Source organism: Manacus candei, unplaced genomic scaffold (genome assembly GCF_025592945.1).
Source record: "Manacus candei isolate 608988 ecotype Guabito, Panama unplaced genomic scaffold, ASM2559294v1 h1tg000014l, whole genome shotgun sequence".
Classification (NCBI taxonomy): Eukaryota; Metazoa; Chordata; class Aves; order Passeriformes; family Pipridae; genus Manacus; species Manacus candei.
The window spans coordinates 54314372-54335705 of NW_026138062.1; the positions used below are offsets into that span (position 1 = coordinate 54314372).

The following is a 21334-nucleotide window of genomic DNA, read 5'->3' on the forward strand; positions in this document are numbered from 1 at the left end:
TGCCACCTCTGGGACAGTATAGAGGAGGAACACTATGTTTGCTGTAGGTCACATTCCCATTAGTCTTCACAAAAACGTAAGGGATCTCCTTTACCAGGCACTAGTGGAAACATCACACTTTAAAGGAGACCTCTTGTCTTACCCAGTACAGCTGTGTTATGTTTTTAAAACAGAAGCATGCCAAATGCTTCACATCTGTGTGCTCCTTTTATCCTGCATCAGTGGGCCATAAGGGAACCTGTTATACAGGAAGTCTGGTTAGGGCACCATATCTGCCCCATATATAGTGAAAAAATGTTTCTGAGCTTTCCCTGACCAGCTCCACCCTTAAACATGAATCAAGGCAACGATTCAGACTCTCTTCTGCAGGGTATGTTCAGTTTTGGGAACAGCTGGAGCTGGTTGCACTCTGAAAAACTGCAAAAGTATTTTAGCTCATACAATGTTCCTAAACATTAATAGTTTACACTGAGGCTGAACAGCCATTTCCAGAGCACAGCCGAAGAGCCTCAGTGTAGGAATGCACACAAGATAAGACACCAGTGACCTGCTACAAAGTGAAAGCTGTGTTATTGTCACAAGCAGAAATATTGACCCCTGGCTTTGTTAGAAAACAGGACTTTATTGCTACATTTAATGCTCAATTTTCCTGTCTACAGATCAAAACTCACTCTCACAAAATCAGGGACATCAGCATCTATGTCAGCCAAATTCCTGCAGCATGGATATCCGAGTATTCAGTGGCATAAAACATAGCAAGATCTTATAAAAAACTCTCACTCTTTGACTGAAGTTGACTTTCTTCCTGGGGTTTAATGCAAAGCCTTCTGCTTATCTTCAGATCCACTCCTTCAGTCATCCTTAGAATTGAAGGAATATTTCTTCCCAGCAGTTTAACAGCCCTATCTGGAAGAGAAAACAGAGGAAGCAAAGAGGTCGAATTTAACTCAGAGCTAGTAGAATACTAGCTTTTCAATGGAAATGTTTTAAAACACAAGAGAAAAAAGAAAGAAAAACAATAAGTACAAATGTAATACAAGGCAAGAAGTACCAGATTTAGTTGTAATACTCTATGAAATTAAAACTTGTCTATAAGCTATGCCTTAAGCTTGTCCATTAACTTTGATTAGAAAAATGAGAATGCAATTAACATAATTTTTTTAAAAAAAAGGACTACAAGATTACAGCCTACAAGCAATTTCTAAAACATAATCCATATCACAATTTCCAGAAACTCATCTATTCATATGCTTCAGGTACACTTTGGATGGTGCTATTTCTGGGACTGCACACCAGCATTCTACCAATCCTGTCATATCCCAAAAGCAATGCCAGTCAAGGAAAAAGACAAAAAAGCAGAATCTTGCTGTACAGAGAGAATAACTACTTTCTAATACATCAGAAGACGTCAGGGCACCTCTTATACAAGAACAGATTTTCTAAAAGGAGCTTCTAATTCATCAATATAATTTTAAAAATCTGGGAAAAAAACCCCAAACCAACACTGAAAGGCAAAAAGAGCACTTTTAAAAAAATAAAATGAGGGGTTTTTTTTCCCTCCTTTATGCTGTCTGAAGGTGTCTCTCCCAAGAGAAACCGCTTTGGAGGCATAATGCGTTCCCGCTCTGAAAAAATAAATCATTTACATTTACAGGCGACCGCCCCTAACGGAACCAGACCCTTTTCAAGGTCTTCAGATAAGGAGAATAAGAGGCACAACTCCGTTCCTGACACCGTATTTAACGCCAGCCCATCAGACGAGGCCGCTCACTCCTCGCTTCGCCGCCGCCCCGCCCGCCCCGCTCCGCGCTCCCACCGCGCCGGGCCCGGCTCCGGCTCCGGCTCCGCGGGGTCCCGGGGCAGGGGGCGAGCCGGCGGCAGCCCCCGCCCGGCAGCTGGAGCTCGGCCCCGGGGCAGTCCCTCACTCACCGGCGCGGCCCCACATGGCGCTGCCTCGGCCCTGCTCGGGGCCCCTCAATGTCACCGCCGGGCCCCGCCCCGGACCCGCGATTGGAGGGGGACGCGCCGCGGAGCGCTCGGGGCCGCCGGCACCGCCTCTGCTGGGGCGGCCGGAGCTGTGCCCGCAGCTGCGAGCGGAGAAGGGGTCGCGGGGCCGCCGCGGGTGGAGATGCCCGGCCGGGGGCCGCTGCGCCAGGGGCCGCGCTCCGGCGAGTCCCGCCCCGCTCCGCCCCGCGCGTCATCCCGGCTGCCCGCCGGATTGGGCGCCGCCGCGCCCTCGGCCGATCCAGGATGGCGGCGCCCAGCGGAGCCGCGGGCTGCGAGGACTTCGCCGAGTTCCAGGTAACCCGCGCCGGGACGGAGCGGGCGCTCCCGCCGCCCCCGCCGCGCCCTCCCCGCGCCGCCGTCCCGCGCGCTCCCGCCGCCCCCCGCCGCCGGCCCCGGGGCAGCGCGCGCCGTGCGCGGGGCGGCGAGGTCACCCCATCCCCGCGGCCGCCGGGATGCGGGACAGGGTCCGGCCTTCCCTCAGCCCGCTGCCCTCACCCCTCCGGCAGGGAGCGGGGCAGGGGATGCCCCCCGCGCTGGGCCCCTTCCCGGGACGGAGCGCTCGCGGCTCGGGAGCCTCCGCGGGCGGCGGGAACTACGGGGGCGCCTTCGCGTCGTTTAAGTGAGCGTGAAGTACCACGCGTGTCTTCAGCGCTGCGAGCATGGCCCGGGGCGGTGGGGACCGGTCTGTTTCTAGAACACAGAATCACAGAATATGCCGAGTTGGAAGGGACCCATCAGGATCATCGAGTCCAACTCCTGGCCCTGCACACAGGACACCCCAAGAGTCACACCACGTGCCTGAGAGCATTGTCCAAACACTTCTTGAACTCTGTCAGACTTGGTGCTGTGAGGACTTCCTGGGGAGCCTGTTCCAGTGCCTGGCCACCCTCTGGGTGGAGAACCTTTTCCTGATATCCAACCTAAACTTCTCCTGACTCAGCTTCATGCCCCCCAAGATAGTGGGAGTTTTTATTTGAAATTTGCAGTTTCAGTTCAGGTCATGCCCAGATTCCTGCCTGGAAGTGGAGATGGGGACTTGGGTTGGAGGGCTCTGCTCTCCAGCCTGTCCGTACTGCTGGCAGGGCCGGGGAGCTTTAGGGGGCATCAGTTACTCACCCCATCTCTGGACTTTGCTGCCAAGGAAGCTCAGTGGTTTACAGCACATATTCCTGCATGCGGGAATTATTCCTTCGGTGCGTTTTTAACTCTTTGTAATGAATCCTACTTAGTTTTCTATTAAAAACCTTAATTATGTAATTTTTTTTTGTAGTAAGCTTTTCTCAGAGATAGAACCAAGTATCAAGCTATATATTTTTTTTTTTTTAATACAGGAGCTGCTCAGGGTGATGAGGACGATCGATGATAGAATTGTCCACGAATTAAACACTACGATTCCAACAGCTTCCTTTGTGGGGAAAGTTGATCCTAGCCAGACGTGTAAAGAGCTGTACGAGTCTGTGAGTGAGCACACCTTTGACTTTCAGGTCACTTCCTTGCTGTTTTGTCATGTTCAGGGCCCAATGTCTAAGGAAAACACTGCCTTGATATATCGTGCTTTGTGTATTCATAACTGGCCCCTCAGCTTCTCTGCACATCTAAACCACATGCATGTAACAGCTGCTTCAGTTTAAAACCACGCTTTGTTCTGCAAAGCTCATCTTTTGGGGAGCACTTTGGGCTTCAGCAGATGGTATTAGCCCAGTCCATCTTTTCTTTTAAAAAGGATGCTAGCACGTTTTTCCTGCTATTCTGCAAGACTCCTTATGTATACCTTTGACTTTTGATCAAGTTGGTAGCTGCTGCTCAAAGCGGTGTTGCTTCCAACATGTGAATTGTGGAGTCAAAGGGATTTCTGTAGGTACAACAATACTGACTTCAGAAAGTTTCTCTTTTAACTTGTTTTTTGTTCTCTGTTGAGTTGTTGTGACCTTCTTTCTCTCCCCACTTAGTTGATGAATGCTCACACCAACAGAGAAAGAATCATCAAAAACTGCATCGCTCAGACTTCCAGTGTAGTGAAAACTCTCAGAGAAGAGAGGGAAAAGGCCCAGGATGATGTAGCATTATTAAAGCAACTCAGGAAAGAGCAGACAAAGGTGAGTGGTGGAGCTTTTTAGAGATCTCTTATAGAGGAAGAAGAGGGTATCTTTCCCAAGTGGAAAGAGAGAAAGAAGTAATGGAGAGAACCTGAAGTGGATCCTGACTCAGGCAGTCTTTTCTGAGGTTCTTGTTGACTGGGTTTGTGAGAACCATCTATCTGTCAAGACAGAGCTTCTTTTATCCTGCAAGTGAAGCTTTTTCTGAGGTTATGTTACACAAATACCATAGAAAAACACTTGCACTTCCCCGTGGTGGACTCTAACCTTCACTGACTGACACCACTGAGCTACAGCTTACTTTTCCTGTCCTCTACAAGGAGCTGCCAGGCAACCTTGAATTCCACTTAACCATCTTTTTTTCTATTTAATATTTTTTTGACTAATATTTTGAGTACCTCGTGGTGGTGCGAGAAAGACCTCTGGGTTTGCATAAGAAATTCTGATGAGCAAATGCCCCCTCAGCCTTCTGGCCTCTGAGTGGAAAGTGTACTTCACCAGAGGTGAACAGAGGTGATTGAGATGGAGTATCAGTAGTGAAGAAAGGAACCCCGCTGAAGTTCTTGGCCCCATTCCAGGGCCCCTTTGGTAAGGGAAAGGATACAGAAAGAACTGTGTGGCAGGCGAGTGGTTTTATTCTTAAAGCCTCACTTAAACTGCTAACAAGCATCCATATTAGTTTGGGTAAAACCAGAATGGTAGCTTAGTATTTTCTGCAGATTTTGTTTGCAGAGCCAATTCTTTAAATTGTTTAGTTACTGAGCCCAGAACTTCTCACTGAAACCACTAGGAGGATCATAGTGATAATGTTTAATGATTAGAGGTGATTTTAAATGTTAAAAGCAGTCCATGATTTGGAAACCTCTCAGAAATTTTTTTGACAAGATGACCTCAAATTTGCACTTGGACTTTATGAGGTGTAATCCCCCTGCTTTGTTTGGTTCTTTGTTTTCCATAAGAGTTGTGTTTTTTTTTCTACAACTCAGAAAAGCTGTCTGATAGAACACATCCTGGTTTTAAGGTTATGCATTTCAAATGTATATTCACTCGATTGCAATACAGATCTCTTTTCTCTCTTTATATGTGTTTCTGTCATCCTGCTAGTTTTACAAATTAGTGGACTTTATCCATAATTATTACTTCTGGGTCATTGAATGAGAAAACTTGGAGTAGTAGTTTCTCTGAACTGCAGAAGATACTCTGAGTGTTTATTTTATGGAATTATTGTGGTCATCTAGTCACTGTGGATGCTGGATTGGTATTTCAAACAGTTTGAAGTCTTGTTGAGTAGGTGAAAGTCCACCCAACAGCTCTAGTTGTTCTGTGTGCCTGAACATCTTACTTGGAAGGTTTTTGATGGGACTTCTGTCTTGGCTTGCACGTATTCAACAAGACTCTGGTTGGAACTGTATATTGAAAATGGATCAACTCTGATCTTCAGTCTGTTGTGTTAAAGACTCCCAACAAAAGTATATCTTAGATGTGGGCAAAAATGGCAGGTGGTTCTTGTACCTCCTGCTATCACTTCAGGACCAAATTACTGCAGATCACCTGAACACAATAGATGCGAGACCCCAAAGAGGTTCTTATGTTTCTCGTGGGTTGAGTGAGTGCTCACAAACTGTGTATGGTGGTAGTTCTTGCTGGAGCTTTTATATCTGTGCACACCTGATTTGTCCTACTGTGATGATATAAAATAAAAATTGGTTCAGATCACACAAAAATATGTGATCAGACTGCAAACCCTTTTTGGTCAGCGCACAGAATAGACAACAAAGGAAGTAGAGAGGGTCTCTTTATGATCTTAATTTTGAATCCAGAATCTGAGGTCTGTGTTCAATCCTAGCTTTTCTGCCAGCTCCCTATATGACTCTAATAGTACAAGAATGACAACTCAAGACTGCAGAGCTAACCCCAGCCCTGGCATTCGCTGTGCTGAATGCTTGAATTAGGTGCAGTTATTTATGTCTGAGAAACCATTAATGTTAATCAGTTAACTGCTAGCAAATCTTGACAGGCAATTTTTAAGACTAGAGCATTAGTAATCAGGAGCTGCTTCTGCTAGGCTTGCATTTTGAGTCTGCCTTCACCATGCCCTTGCAAGACTTCCCTCTGCCCTGAGCATTGGCTGAATGGAAGGGCCAGGCTCTCAAGATGATTACACCTTCTGGGGGATGGGGAATGCGCACCTGGTGCTGGAGTTGTGAGCTAGAAAGTTGCAATGGTAGTAAATACTGAAGGCTGCAGGGAGGCCCATTTGACAATAATCTCTTTTTCGGTTACTTTTTACAGTTGAAATTGATGCAGTCGGAGCTCAATGTTGAAGAAGTGGTAAACGACAGGAGCTGGAAGGTACTCAGTCACTTAATCGTGATGATTTTCTGTCCCAACAGACAGTCCTGTGCTGGAAATGTGGTATTGGTACCTTATGAAGCAAGTTAATTAGAAATATATGAGGGTAAATGTTTCAAGTCAGTCATTTCCCCAGTTCCTCAGTTCCCAGAGACCTAAACTTTAAAGTTGCACTACAAGGAAAAGTGTTTGATTTAGTGGGGAGAAGAGGACTGTGGATTATTCCCTGTGTCTCTTTCTCCACCTTGCCCAGTGGCTAAGTACTTTGTAGACTTTTCTGTGGTGGCCTATCTGAAAAGCTTTCCAAGGCCTCTAACAGTGCCAGAGAAATGGGTCTTTCAAATTTGCCTGTCTGGTGCTGACCCAGGGGAGGGTGTGGCTGTGGAATTTGAACCTTTTTGTGGTTGAATTTCTTCAGGCCTGAACTGACACTCCATGGTGCAAAGGGCAGCCTTGCCGTTGCTCTCCCGTGTCAGTAGAGGGAGATCAAACCCTCTGGTTTGATGGCCCTAAAATCTGTCTCGTTATAGAGTGATCTTAACACTTAAGCTTAAATTCTGAGGTGGCTGTATTGTGTCACTGCAGCGTTTCACATCTAGCATTCTTCTTTGGTTTGTTGTAGCTTTTCCGAGCTTTCAGTACTGCAGAGAGAACTTCTTTCCCTCTCTAAATGCAAAAAGGATTTTTGCAAATAGCTAGTACTAGCTGCACCTCCATTTTCAATCTCTACTTCATGATTTTAGTTAGCGATACAGCTTTGTCTTGTGTGTTCTTCAGTAACTGTGGGCTGATGAGATGAGCATTTACACAGTTTCCATGTATGCTTTGCTATCAGTACTACCTCTGTACTGTCCCAAAAAGCTAAGCATGCCCTTAAGTTTAATTAATTTTAAACCAGCTCAGATCTGACTGACTAAGCAATGGCAGAGCCTTAACAACACACTGCAGGTCCCCAGTGGCAAATATTTTATGGCAACTCTGCTATAGAGTAACAGCCCCTGCCCTCATCTTCATTCTGAAGCACTGAGTTGATACCAAATTTAATACTGGTCCCAGTGTTTTCTTGTAGCTGCCCTAAGGTTTTTCTAGTGACAGAACTGTCTAATTTTTCCAGAAGATGGAGAGTTTATAAATAGTAAGGTATGAATGGCGCAGGGGTATTTTAGCCTGCTAGTGTATTCCTCAACAAGTGTTAAAGAGTGGGGCTTGAGGAGATAACTATTTCTAGATTTTATCTTCAGCTCTGCTATCATGCTCTGAATATACACTTAATTGTCTTATTAAACTGCCTGTGAAAATATGTCACTGAAGGAATTAGAACCAGTCACAGCTGTGGGCAAAATACAGTTTGTTACATGGAAGTGGTTATTGGTTTGCAGGCTGGTGTTTTACTGTTGCAGACTTCTAGCTGGGAAATACACTCATGTACTTCCCTTAACCCTAACCAACTGTAAACTGATTGGAAAAATCTGATTAGGAAACAGTTAATTTCAAACACTCTGGCTAGCTGTACCAGTAGTGGCATACAGAAAGATGCTGCTTTATAGAAATGCATGCAGTGGAATGTGGATGATGCCAGACAAGGAATTGACTTTCAAAGCAAACCACTTGCATTAGTCTCTGTACAGCACCTCGACACTGGAGTTTATCGTTGGAGTATTTTATACTAATATGTAAAAGCCAACAAAATCAAACTTCTGCATAGCAACATTAATGTTAAGGTTTCTCAGGCACTGTTTTTCCTGTCTGAAAAATGAGAATAGCACTTGACAGGTAGACCAATGGAGTTAAAGGGACCCAAATAACACACTTGAGTCAATGATCCTGAAAGTAAGAGGCAGTGTTAGTAAGATTATAGTATTGATCTTCCTTCTGTGGGTTGTGGAGTTAACTGTTAAAGATGTTTTTATATGATAGCAAGCAAGCTAGTGTGGGTTTTGATGCAAGAGACCCTTGCAGTGTTTTTGAACATATTTCCAGTATCCTTTTAGACTTATATGCCATATTAAATGTCTTTAATAGACAATGGACAAAAGTGGTGCAATTTGTTTAATATTAAAATGCTTCTGAATTGAAACCCTCTGTTACTCTTAATTTCTACAGTTTCCTCCTATCCCTGATCTGATCTCAAACATTTACATAGTCTTAACTCTGCCAGAGGTGTCCATTGCCTGTGGTAACATAATGGTAACATAATTTGCATATGAGTGAAAGAAACTATATCACAACTTCTGTTTTCTGCAATATGAAGCAGTTTCTAATACAAGTCTGTTTTATAAAATAAATTAAATGTGAAAGTAAGTTGAAAATTACTCAGAAATTGTTGAGAATCAATGCTGTAACTAATGTGTGCTCCAAACTTTTTCTCAAGATGGGTTTTGAACTCTGAATAAGGAGATCAGCTATAGAAGTAGAAGATTCTAGGAAGAAACAGCTTGAAATAACATATTTATATAAAGTGATGCATAACTTCCCCAAAATTACAAGATCACTCACTTTGTAAAGCCAATGGGAGAGTTCACCAAACTTGATATCCTGATGATCGTGGGCATTTGGGTCTGCCAAGTCCCTGCACAGCTTGGCAAAATGCACTCTTGTGGGAGTGCTGGTGGGGCACCCAACAGCTGCCAGTGCCTCGGCTTGGTGCTGGGTGCTGCTCGTATCACTTTTGAGGCATGTGCAGGACCAAGTCACTACATAACTGACTGTCTTGTGAGAGCCCCTGCGACTTCGGTGGGAGCCTGCATGTTGTGCTTTTGATTCAGACTGCCTTCTTTTAAATAGTCCTGTTTATTGGCCTTCCTTAGGGCAGGCAGTCTGCTTGACAAGGCCTGCAGCAGGTCAAGCTAAATATACAGGATCATCAGGATCCGGTTCTGTGTGCTAAATTTTACCCAGAGAAGGTGCCAGAGGTGAGTGAGGCAAGAGCGCTGTGCCCTTTGCATGGGAGTGCTGGCAGCACTGGCACCTGCTGGCAGATAACTGAGTGTCACTGTGGCTTCCAGGAGCCCTGGCCCCTCTTCTTAGCTGTCATGACAATGTAAAATATGTTTGCTCAGGAAGGAGAGGAAAACAGCATCCACGTTTGAATGTCAGAGTGAAGTTAACGGAACACAACCATTCAGGAGCCTTCCAGTGATTCTATTGCTCCCTTTTAAAAACAAAAAGTCATCAGCATCTTGGATGGTAACAGACTACCAGGATTAAGAGTCTGCCTTGTCTTAGGGTGAGCACTTAGTGCTGTGCAGTTCCCCAGCATCAGGCTACAAACTTTGCATTCACTAAAGCCAGGAGAGAAGGTGAATGGAGACAGATGCCTTGGTAAGTACCATTTATTGGTACATGAGTACTGGGCAGCCTGAGATGTGTGCTATGTGAAGAGGTCATTGCCTGAACTAGCTGTGTAGTTTTTCTGATCTCCTGGATGAGGGCTGATTTGCTTTTGCTCTTCTGTTTTGGTGTCTCAGGTATTTAATGAGCGGTGCCGAATTCACTACAAGCCTCCAAAGAGTCAATGATGTGGGATATTTTCCATCAAGGTGGTCCATAACTGTGAGAGCCAAACTGGAAAGAGACCTTGGGTGAGCTGTATTGGGACCCTCCAGAACCAGTAGAACCCAGTCTTGTTTTGTTTTGGACCTACTTAGCTGACATCTCAAGGCTGAAGTGATTCTCCTGTAATTGAGAGAAAACAATTCATCTTTTGTACCAAATATGTGAACAAATGAGTTTTATAGTATTAAAATAATTTTGAAATGGAATGCAAAACTGGCATCTTTCTTGAACTTCTACAGCTTCAGCAGTCCCAGAGGGGAAGAAACAGTAAAAGGCCTCTCTGAGCAGGGAGGACAAGGCTCTCCCTGACCTGGTGCCTGCTAAACTATCAAGTGAGCGTGGTATGTTTGTACAGCAAATCTGCTAAAGTCTGCAAGGAAATAAAAATTGCAGAATAATCAGCATGTGTAGTAGGTTCAGCATCCCTGAAAGTAAGAAACTGTCAGCATTGTTCCAAACTGCTTAACAGGAGCAGCATTGGCTCAGAGCTGTGTGTGGATACAGGTTTGCCATTGCTCCTACAGTGCTGACAGGCAGCATCTGTTGCATACTGTCCTTTAGTATGTGTTACCAAGTTCTGAATTTTTCCTTTGTATAGGGAATGAGGTGTTGATTAAAACCACTTTGAGTTGGAGATGAAGGTATGTCTCCTTTGGGAATGAGACAGTTAACAGTCCAGTGATTATTTTTTGTCGCACCTTCTGAACCTTTAAAATTAATTCTACAAGTGAATTGCTTTTGAGTTGAGAAAAGACCTGTGCATAGCTGACCTTGTTGATTCTGGCCATAGTGTTGTGTTAGGAAGCTTTAATGCAATACCCCTGCAGTAATAGACAGATAAGTATGAGGAAAACTTAATTAATAATAATTATACCTTTATTTTTTACTAACTCAGGCTGTCAGTCAAATGACAAGGTCTGCATGGTTGCCAGCTAGTTTTATTTCTCAGTCATATATCTTTAATATATCTTTAATAACCACTGGATTTGAACAGAGCATTAAAAATACAGGCTCCATCTTGCAATTCAGCAAGAGCAATGAAATTACTGCATACTCTCAAGATACCTAAAAGCTGTGCATATATGGGGGGGTGGCAAGTACGTGCAGGACCTTTGACACTGAAAGCTGACAAAGATCTGTGCAGTATCATCTGTTTTATAGTTGTTTGTCCAGTAGAGACTGCAACTACTTGGTGACCTTTTATTTTTAGGCAGCAAGGTCATTTAGTCTCACTTTTTTTTTTCTGAGAATGAGGCAGAAATATATTTTAAATCTTTGAGGATGTAAATCCTAATGTTCAAACCTCATTTTTTTTCTTTTTTTTCTCAAGGTACTGCAACTGTTCTATGCAGAACTTTATTCGAGTTGGAGCACTCATCTCATTCTTGAAGATTTCTCATTGTTTTTCTGCAACTCTGAAAGCAGAAAACATGTTTGTTCATCAACCGTTAAATTCTTATAATTGTTTTTCATCAAAATGGAAATCAAATACTGCTCAGAACTATGGACTGAATTAGCAGTAACCTAAATTCATGACATGATCGATTAATGAGATGTTGAGAACAGTCAGCTTTTATTTCAAAGTCGGTACTTTAATAGTGACCTCTTCTGTAGGTGTCTAAAATACTTGTTCTCTCCGTGGCTTGGGTCAACTGCAAGGACAAATTCGCCTTTTAAGCCAGTTGTGTGATAGAGTCTTCTGCTAGCGTAAAGAGTTGGCATTAATACTCCTGAAATTTAATCTTGTGTTTCTGTAGAAACTAGAGACTGTAATGAGAATTAATCATTGTCCTCCTTTATCCATCCAGATGTTTGCTCAGCTGTTGTGGGAAAACTTATTCACTTTAGCAGATGCTGTAAAAAATGACCTGTGAAATGGATGTGATACATACACAGATTTTTTTTTTTTTAATTTGTTATGAGAAAACTGTGTAAAACTAAGACACCAAAAAGCCAATCCAACGTAACATTATTTTCATTTTGAATATAAGGGCAAAGAAGTAGCCCTCTACAAAGCTGTCTCTGAAATACTTCAGACACCATAAGAAGACTCCTAAGTCCCAAACATCCCTTCTTTGGGTGTCTGCAGCTTGTATGCAGAGGGTTGCACTAAGAAGTTGTATTGCTCCATTTAGTTTGCTCTGAGTGCTGAGGGATATCTCTTACAGTAGTCCATGGCAAATCATGTGGATCAGAGGCTGTTTGTACCTTGCTTTTGAACTTGGTGGAACAAGAAGGTGAGTAAGTGGAATTGCATGCTGTGCTTTGGGGCACGGGGCAGGAGAACATGGCTCTGCTATTTTCTGAGTCTTTCAGATGTGCCTGTGAAGGGGGATGGTTTGTGATGGTCCGAAATGGCATTGGTATGAGCTGTGGGCCATGCTGAACACAGACCGGTAAAATCTCTATCTAGTGACCCCATCCATTCCAGGATCAGGTTAAGTCTGGATTGAACCTTGCTTCAGCGTTACCATGGAGGTAGTTACAAAACTATTGGGCTGCTTGGTGTCACATGGGAATCAAATAATGGACCCTACAAATAGCAGAATTAAATCCTTTTCCTGGTTTTAACTTTTATTTCTGAAAGTAAAGGCACTTGAGCACAACTGATGGCCCTGTCCAGAGTCCAAGACATCCTTGCTCCTGTACTGGGGCTTTCCCGTTTCTTGGAAGTGGTGGATAGAGGTGGACAGATCCCACTTGCTTGGAAAGTCCTCTCAAGTTCGTGCATCTTATTTTCTTCTGCAAAATAGAAGGAGAATGTGTTTTTGCTGGCACTCAGTGCTGTTGTGTTCTGCAGCCTGTAGGCATGAAAGAGTGATGAAACAGGAAATTTCTTTACAGAACATATTTAAGGGTAGGCTTTGGTCGTCTGGAAACCTAGTGAGGGGAAGAGACTCTTTACTGGCACTGTAGGCTCACCATAGGCTGAAATACGATGACTTTGTGCTGCTGAAGGTCAGGCATCTATTAGTGCTTGTTGATTTCAGGGTCTGTAGCAGGAGGGGAAACCTTTTTTGCAGACCAACATGTTGAAAATCAAGGCTGATGTTACTGAGGAGATAAAAAAAGATCTTCAACTGGTACATGGATGGCTGCTTTCCTCTTGAAACTCTTAAAAGCATTCAGATCATGTATCATATAATCCAGTCACAATTAGGTGTCTGACTTCATTTCTGGTTTAAAGATGACTTCTAAATATATAACTCTGCGCTTTGGATTTTGGTCAGGGGTTTTTTATATTTTTGTTTGATTTGTTTTGTTACTGTACCAGTGTTTTTATTTACTGTAGCTTGTAGTTCTTAAACTTGCATATACAGGACCAGAGCGTAGTGGCCTGCAAGCTGTACACTTTGTTTCTTCCTTAGTGGGGTAGTACATGGTGCAAGATGTTACTCAGCTTCACGACTCTAAAGAATGCCAGAGATGTTCTGCCAGCAGAGATTCTCCAATATAACAGCAGTAAATTGAAGGGAAATTCTCATCTGTGCAAATGCAGAGTGCAGGCTGGAATGGTACAGAGGTCACAAATCCTAAAAGAGGGGACAGGCGTTAGCTTGTTGATGTTGTGCAAGAGATGGAATGGGAGCCACCATTCTTTTCATGCTTTTCTTCCAAATCCTGTTTTGTTAGATCTGAAGCTGACTAGAGAGGGGTGTAGGCGAAGGTTGCCTAGGATGAGGTTAATCCATTGCCATTGATTATCTTTGATGACAGGTCTGTGAAACGTCAGCACTTCAAAGTGACTTCCTGAAGTATGTGTGCAGGATGAGTACTGCATCCCAGTCTTAAAACTATCACTGGATTTTGGGACAGCCATTAGCAGTTTCAGCAGCTCCCATTCCTTTTCTTCCTGAGACCTGGAAGCATTTTTCTCTTGGTTCAGAAAGATGTTGTCTCAAGGCAACTGTTTCTCCTCAGATGATTTTCATGCCCTCCCATAGCACTGCTGCTCAAGTTTGGGAAATTCTGCAACACCTTTATCCGTAACAGCTCTAACACTGGTCTATATACTGTTGAGTTTAGGGCCCGTAGAGCCCCAGATTCTGAATCTCAGGTCCTTTGTACCAAGAACGGGCCTAGAAGTCAGGTGTGAAGTTTACAGCCTGTTGCATCACTTGTGAGGAGGAGGGTCAGTAGCCTGGGTAGCACACTGGTAAGTCTGTGCTACACAGACCCCACTGTTGTGGCCATAAACACGCTTGTTTTGGGCAAACTCCCTCGTACTGATTGCAGCAGAAGTGCCCTTTGCCTGTGTGCAGCACGTAGTCTCATTTCACCTACTCCCACGTACCCACCCCTGCAGACTACAAATTGTCTGGTCTCTTGGTGCCTCTCTGGTCCTTGCTCTGGAACAATATTCTTCCTGTTTTCCGGAGAGAGGGATGGCAGGAATACCAAAGGGGAGTAAATTTTTTTGTGGTCTGGAAGTGTTAGTTCTCCCTTACCTAGGAGGGCTGGTAACACTTCTTTGTCGTCCCTCAGTAGGTTTTGAGCTTTTTCCATTCATGTATAGTCATGAATGTGATGGTGCCATGTGTCTGTAACTGGGAATTAATCCTTCTGACTCTATATTCTGCATGTTGCCTGTTTCAGCAGTGTACCTTGGCATTAGGACAGCAATTGTGCACACACTGCTCCTCTAGCAAGAGGGATGGTACTTTGTCTTCCCAGCCATTGGCACTAGGGTTTGAGTTGAAATGTAAATGTTACTGTATATTCAGTTGTTATTATGTATTGCCTGAATGCAGCTCTAGAGCTTCTGCTTCTGATGGGAAAGAAGCAGAAATACCATTCTTGCAGTACTCACCAGCAGCTGGAATTTAATTTTTTCTACTTCTGGTGCTGGTGTTTACCTTGGCACCTTTCTGGTTAGGCAGAGGGAAGTCAAGTCACTGAAGATATGATGCAATCTGCTCCTCTTTTGCATTGGGAAGGATACTGAGGTAATAAAATTCCAAGTTGAACGGGACCTGCAGTAGGGAAATTACTGCATGCTTTCTTCTGATCTTGAATGGTATTGGGAAATACTGGGTGTGACTTTGATCCATTTCCTAAGTGCACAGAGCAGTTATCTGCACATGGGTGAAGAGGCAAGAGATTCCATTTGCAGCCCAAAACAATTGTCTTGAGATGTAGGCGGCTGGGGTCCAGTGTTTGCTTTTGTTATTAACCTGAAGACTGAACTCTCTTAAGATTCTTAAAGTGCTTTTTACATTTATTAGTAGTATTATCAGCATTTTACATTGCTTCCCCCCCCCCCCCGTTTTCCCAGTTAGTTGGCTTCTCCAGTTCAGTAATGGTAGGCTCCATGTGTTGTAGGTCCCATGATTCCATGACACTGTGGGATGAGGACCCAGGGGCCCAGGACCCAGGGGCCAGGCAATGGTTAAGGCTGCCTATTTATGGCCTACAGTGGGTACCCTCTACGTTATCTTTGCGGATGGAGACAGGCATGGTTGACGTCAAGAAAGGATGTGTTGGCGGAAGGCGGAGGTGCTGTGGAGCCAGGATGATCATCTTTTGGCTCTGACAAACAGAACAGACCAAAACGAAATCGTAAGACCGGAACCTTGAAGCATACCATGCCCAAAAATTAAGAGTCATTTGAACAGGAAACAGAACCACCCTGCATATGTCAATAAGGTTAATGAAGTACGTGCTACCACACATTACTATCTTACTCAGCTCTCCACTTCGATCACGCCATATGTAAAAGGAGGAGGAGGAGACGATTGGGCTGTATATAAGGAGGGCAGAAACTTCATTGAAGTACAGGGAAGACCCAAAAAGACCTCAGGGACAGTCAACGGACGACTCTCCTCTCTCTCATCCCAAGCAGGAACGTCTTTGTGGTAAGCCTTTGTGTCTGATTGTTACTATTCCCCAGGTTAGTAAAATATTATTATTGTTGTTAGAGCTTCGTTGCAGCAGGTGCATTTACCAATGGCAGTTTCAAATCTGAATTTCTGTTGCTTCAATAAACCCAACTGTTTGTGAATCTGTGAGCGCAGAAGTTCTCCTTGATTGCAATCAAAGTGTAAACCACACTATTTGTGAATCTGTGCTCGTGGAAGTTCCTATTGAACATGACTAGAGTTACAGTGATGACTTGCTTCTAATCCTAAATTAAGTGTAGCCATACCCAGCCCCTCTTGCCCCAAGGCCCAGCGGGAATGCAGGGGGGTTATTTTCTGACAGATTTCTTACTCTAATTCAACACACACGTTTCTCTGTGTATGTCTGTGTGAGTGTATATATATATATATATATATATATATGCAAGATGCCTGGTGACTCTGCTCAGACTGTGCTAAACTTCCCTCTTCAGAACCACCTGTCATGTCACCTATTGTTGGGGGCTTCTCTGACCCCAAGTGTGCTGCTCAAGACGTCCAGGATATCACCAACGCGGTGAGTTGTGCCTAGTCTATAGATGAAGTCTCTGTGTGCAAAGAGCTGAGTGCTGAAGGTTGTGTAAAGGCTGAGAGAGCAGATGCTGATACTGAAGCAGGGTTTAAACTGGCTACCTTCAGTGAATGTTCACATGTAGTTCAAAGCCCAGTTCTGCTACGCCAGCACTGAAGGGGCTTGTTTGAAATGAGAGGAGGCGTATTTGAAGGGAGAAGCTTGTACGTGGTAGAACTAATTCCTCCCTGAAGGCCATGGATGGGACCAACTACATGCCAGTCTGCCCTAAAAAATGATTTAAACAGGACAAGGCAACAGATAAATGGTATGTTCTCTGCTGGCATTGTTTTCTGGAGTCACAACTATGATGCAAGGGCAAATAGTGAGACCGTGGGGCAAGGTGGGCTTGGCACAAGGCAGGCAGGTCACAGACAGTGGTCCTGTCCTGGAAGCAGCTGTGATAGCAGCAGCCCTGCAGTACAGCAGCTCTTTTTCAAATAAGTATAAATTGCATCCTTAGGAGCTGGAGGGGAGCAACGTGGCATGGGAAGACTCCGTCTGTGTGTCCCGCCTTGTCTTCCCACCTACCTGAGCCCCTTCATCCTCTGTCTGCAAGACGAGTTCTTCCCTCTTGAGGCATTGCACCAAGTGTAACTTATGCCATCCTTGAGGAAAGACCCCCAGGAAAGGGTGGGGCTGAAGGCATCAGCCAACACTGCTGCACACTCCCTGTGCAGGGTTCCCAGCAGGATTGATTTAGGTAGTGCACAGGTGGAGGGGATATCGTTTAAAACCCGCTTTGCTTACTTGAAGGTATTCAATGTCACACAAGGCTTGTGATTTAGCAGAGGGATACAAATATTCTGCTAACTCGATGCAGATCTAATTACTCTCAGCAAAATGTAGCAATTGCAGTACACAGTTCAGTGATGACACTGGTGTGGTCTCTGTCACTGGTCTGTATAACATGCTCCCTGTCACGACACTAAGCTCCTCAGTCCCCAGGAAGGGGTCGGTGGGTTGAAGCCACTTCTAGCCAGCTGTTTTTTTCAAAATTCTTGTGTTCCCTGTTTAGTTTTTATACTGTGTTGGGCAGAGCCACGTATTCACTCCCTCCATGCTGGTCTGGCTAATTCAGGAGGGTGTTCCCTTTCATTTATTGAGCTCAGGAAGTTACACCACCTGAATGATTCCCTCGACTGACAGAGCTATTTGTCTAAAGCACCTTGTGGTCCCCTTGGTGTTGAGGTAAAGTCAGCTTATCTGCAAAAGCTGTGGTCAGTCACACCCTGCTTTATCCAGGGGGTTTTGTGGGCAGCACATTGCCCTCCCCAGCTCCCCTGAGCCTTCTCCCGTTGTGGGGCTTAATTGCTGAGAAACAGCTGGGCTCACCAGAGTTGGGTATATGTACATGGGGGAGGGCTGAAGTATGGGGTAACAGGTCAGTCAGAGGGGAGATAATTTACTGCAGAACAGAAAGAGAAAAGGATGATCTACAATTGCTTGGGGGACACCAATTGAATGACTCAGGAGCAGTATCACTGTTCCTCCTCTGCTGGCACAAGTGGTTGTAGGAGCAGCACTTGTAGAGATGAGGAATTCCCTGTTGCCTACGGAGGGGAGACCCTAGCAGGGACTTGTAGCACCTTTGTGTATTTGCCATTCGTGTTTGCTCATGTGTAAGATGAGGAGGGCAATGTCTCAGGCCAGCTGGGGGCTTGAAATTTGACTGAGTCTTGCGAAATGCCTCAAGGGCTTCCTTTGAACATGGCTGGGCCAGTGCAGCATCCCAGATACTGAGCTACATTTTCAGCCTCCCAGGCTGACTGGCGTGGGCACTGGTGTTCCAGGTGAGGGGAGCTGGCTTGCACTTCTGTGTAACAGTGTGGTTGACACAGGGTGTACCCCGATAGGGGGCATGGCTTGGTGCCTCCATCCTTTGATCCAGAATCAAAAGGGCAGCAAGTAGCAGTTTGCTGTCTGTAGTGAGCAGGAGACTGTTCAGCTGGACAGCTTTGGAGCAGGGGAAATCAATTAGGAAATCTCCTTCTCACAGGATTTTAAATAGTGCTGGAGGCAGTGCTAGGAAGGAGGGCTGGAGGTCCTGGTGTAAATTGATTTAGAGTGGGGGTTCTGGATTTATTAAGGATGTATGTTTGAAAGGAAGGGATTTGAAGTGGTAGATGTGAGAGAAAAGCCCGAGTATGAACCTGCCAACCATTTTTCCTTTTCCTTTACAGGTGAAACTACAGCTTGAAGTGAGGGTAAACGGGAGATATGACATCTTTAGAACCATACTCTACAGGATTCAAATAGTTGCTGGGGCAAATTACTTGATTAAGGTTTGTATATAATATTGGAGGGAGTGCTTTGCAGTTCAACAATACAGGTGACGTGCAGAGTAGCTTAGAGCTGGAAAGAGAAGCAGATGTGGTAGAAAAGCATCTGATGTGAGTAATAGAGTTGAGGAGTATCTCAGGATGTTTATAAAATACCTCTCTTCGGCACTACTGTAGAAGAGGAATAGTTCTTTCTGTATTTTCAAACCCTCTCTCTGCTGTGGAGGAAAAACCAGTCCTGCTTAGTTTAGATCCTTCTGAGAGCACCATTCATCCTCTAACTAGAAAACCTTACCCACGTCTGTGAGCAGCTTTCTGTGAAGTAGCACGGAAGAACTTGCTGGGTGTGTTTGCATCTGAAGGCCAGCAAGCACTGCTGAGCAGCAGGCTGGCCTTCTGGAGCAGAGCACACATGGCATGGGACTGCTGTCTCTCAAACCCCACGTGTGTGGGGACATGTGCCTGGTGGGACACGCTCCTCTGACAAGGGTCAGAATCTTTATGAAAGAAATTGTCTGGTAGCATTTGGGGGAGAGTAATTCTGCAGAGAGATGTGGTGAGCATTTGCTCCACGCTTCTCATATTCAGCTGATGACAGGAAGGACAGACAGTGCGAAACATCTCTCCCAGGTGCTTTTTAAAAAATAACACCAGTTATTTGTGCTCTGTGGGCACCAGGGGGCTGTACTGACAGACTACCTCTTCTGTGGCTAGTCAGAGTCTTAGCTACATGATTGATATTTATCCTTTCCTTGCTCCAGTGAGATGTGCTTTCACGTTGTGGACAAAGCACTGAGTAATGAAGAGTAACAATTTACTGGAGGGCTGAAGTACAGCCAGAAGTCATTCCCAGTTGCATCCCAGATTTGTCTCTTCTTTCCCAATCTGCAGACAAGGCTTTCAGGTTGCCATTGCTTCTCAGGACCACATGCTGGTTTGGGATGGATCTTTCTGTACTTTGTAAGAGCAGATGTTGTCTCTGCATCTTGTCCCAGCCCTGAGTCATTAAGACTCACTGGGTCTTGTCTTCCACCCTGAGTGTGCCAAGAGGCTGAGAGCTGATGTGCTGACATCTTGGTGACCAAAAGAGGACACCATCAAAACCTTTCTCCTGTTCTGCCTTCTGGTGCTTCCACCCTCAAGCAGTCCTGCTCATTTTCCCTTCATCTGAGACGAAAGGTTTTTAATAGAGTTTTCTCCAGGTGTAGACAGGAAGTACTACCTAGACTTGGGTGAAGAGCTGTGGAAGTAAAAAGTGGAGATAGAACCTCAAATTAAGCTCCACGGCAAAGACAGTCTTTTAAGTATGTAAAGAGCATCCTTTTGTTTGAACCTGCTTCAAACCATGCTCCTCACTTTCCCCCTGTTTTGTTTTCTAGGTCCAAGTTGCTGATACTGAATATGTCCACTTAAAGGTGTTTGTGGGCCTTCCTCCGGAGAACTTATATCCTGCCCTTGTCAGTTTTCAGACTGGCAAGACCAGAGATGATCCTCTGGACGACTTCTGAGACACGATGAGGGCAGTGCCTCACTTCTACAAGTCACGTGGGGGTTCTGACCATGACAGTAAATGCATGAAAATAAAATAAGGCTTGAAAGCTATTTGTTCCTTTGCTGTGTGTCATGCCTTGGGCTGCTGCCCGACTAAAGCTCAAGTGGGCTCCAAAATACTGTTTCAAGCTGTTTCTGCCACCTGGGGTACTACAGCTGTAAGACAGGGCCCACCCACTTCAGCTCCTCTTTCCAAAACTCTGTTGGGTATCTTGGGCTTTTGGGGTTTGTTTCAGTGCATTAAATGCAAGCTATTGGCGACTTGTCAGAAAGAGTGTGAGATAGACCATTTCTGGCACGGGGGAACTGAGAACCCAAACTATGCTCCTTTAAGTGCAGCTTCACTCACAGGGAGGAGAGGGGTGGTGGGGCGGGGAGCAGGAATGTGTGCCTTGAAGGAATGGGAAGACAGTCTCCTTCCACCGTTGGTCAGCAGAACCCTAAATTTTACAGCAGCAGGTATTAGAAACTAAACGGAGCTTGTGGACTAACAGGGAGGACATGGTGAGAAGCATGAACCAGAGTGGGCAAGAAGGCATTGTTTCCCCTGCCATCACCTATAAATAAATGCTCTGCTGGGGCTTTGAGCAGGCCGAGCTCTGCCGAGTTTGTGAGGAGACTGGGGATGCAGGATCAAGCTCTTTGCTGAGATGGTTCCCTGCCCATCAGCCAAGTTTGCTGATGGAAATCTCCCTCCAGAGTTGATCCACTCTGTTGTTGCTTCACTAACGAATGGTTCAGGAAACACCACACTGGGGCATGCTTTCCAGTGGGATTTTGAGCCATGGTGGGTGGGATGGGGCAGCCATCCATGTCAGCATCTTCTGGAAGGACGTGCCAATGGAGGTTCTCAGGCTCCAGCTTTCAACAGAAGGATGTTCCTCAACTTTTCTTCATCAGTGTTGTGTTGTGTTGTGTGACACACAACAGGCTTTTGGGCATCTGCCTGACCAGAGCTCCTCTTCCTTTGGACTCAGCAGGATGAGAATATATCCCCTTCTCTGTGCATGGGAAAAGGGTTTG

The 21334-nt window shown here is 45.0% G+C and overlaps 3 protein-coding genes across 3 annotated transcripts in view; 2 read left to right on the top strand and 1 right to left on the bottom strand.

Moving 5' to 3' along the window:
- The window catches only part of FAM162A (family with sequence similarity 162 member A), an 8175-nt gene extending 6111 nt beyond the window's left edge, over positions 1-2064 (bottom strand). The window contains exons 1-2 of the mRNA XM_051780881.1: positions 1930-2064; positions 781-906 (exon numbers count right to left, since the gene is read on the bottom strand). Of these exons, the coding sequence (XP_051636841.1) occupies positions 781-906; positions 1930-1945 (142 nt within the window). The 5' untranslated portion in view covers positions 1946-2064. The remainder of the gene's footprint in view (positions 1-780; positions 907-1929) is intronic.
- Positions 1978-21334, top strand: part of MIX23 (mitochondrial matrix import factor 23) — a 27144-nt gene continuing 7787 nt past the window's right edge. Inside the window, exons 1-5 of the mRNA XM_051780876.1 lie at positions 1978-2301; positions 3339-3464; positions 3957-4103; positions 6396-6455; positions 9923-13525. Of these exons, the coding sequence (XP_051636836.1) occupies positions 1978-2301; positions 3339-3464; positions 3957-4103; positions 6396-6455; positions 9923-9973 (708 nt within the window). The 3' untranslated portion in view covers positions 9974-13525. The remainder of the gene's footprint in view (positions 2302-3338; positions 3465-3956; positions 4104-6395; positions 6456-9922; positions 13526-21334) is intronic.
- Positions 16440-21334, top strand: part of LOC127468083 (cystatin-B-like) — a 20512-nt gene continuing 15617 nt past the window's right edge. The window contains exon 1 of the mRNA XM_051780890.1: positions 16440-17234. Within this exon, the coding sequence (XP_051636850.1) occupies positions 17079-17234 (156 nt within the window). The 5' untranslated portion in view covers positions 16440-17078. The remainder of the gene's footprint in view (positions 17235-21334) is intronic.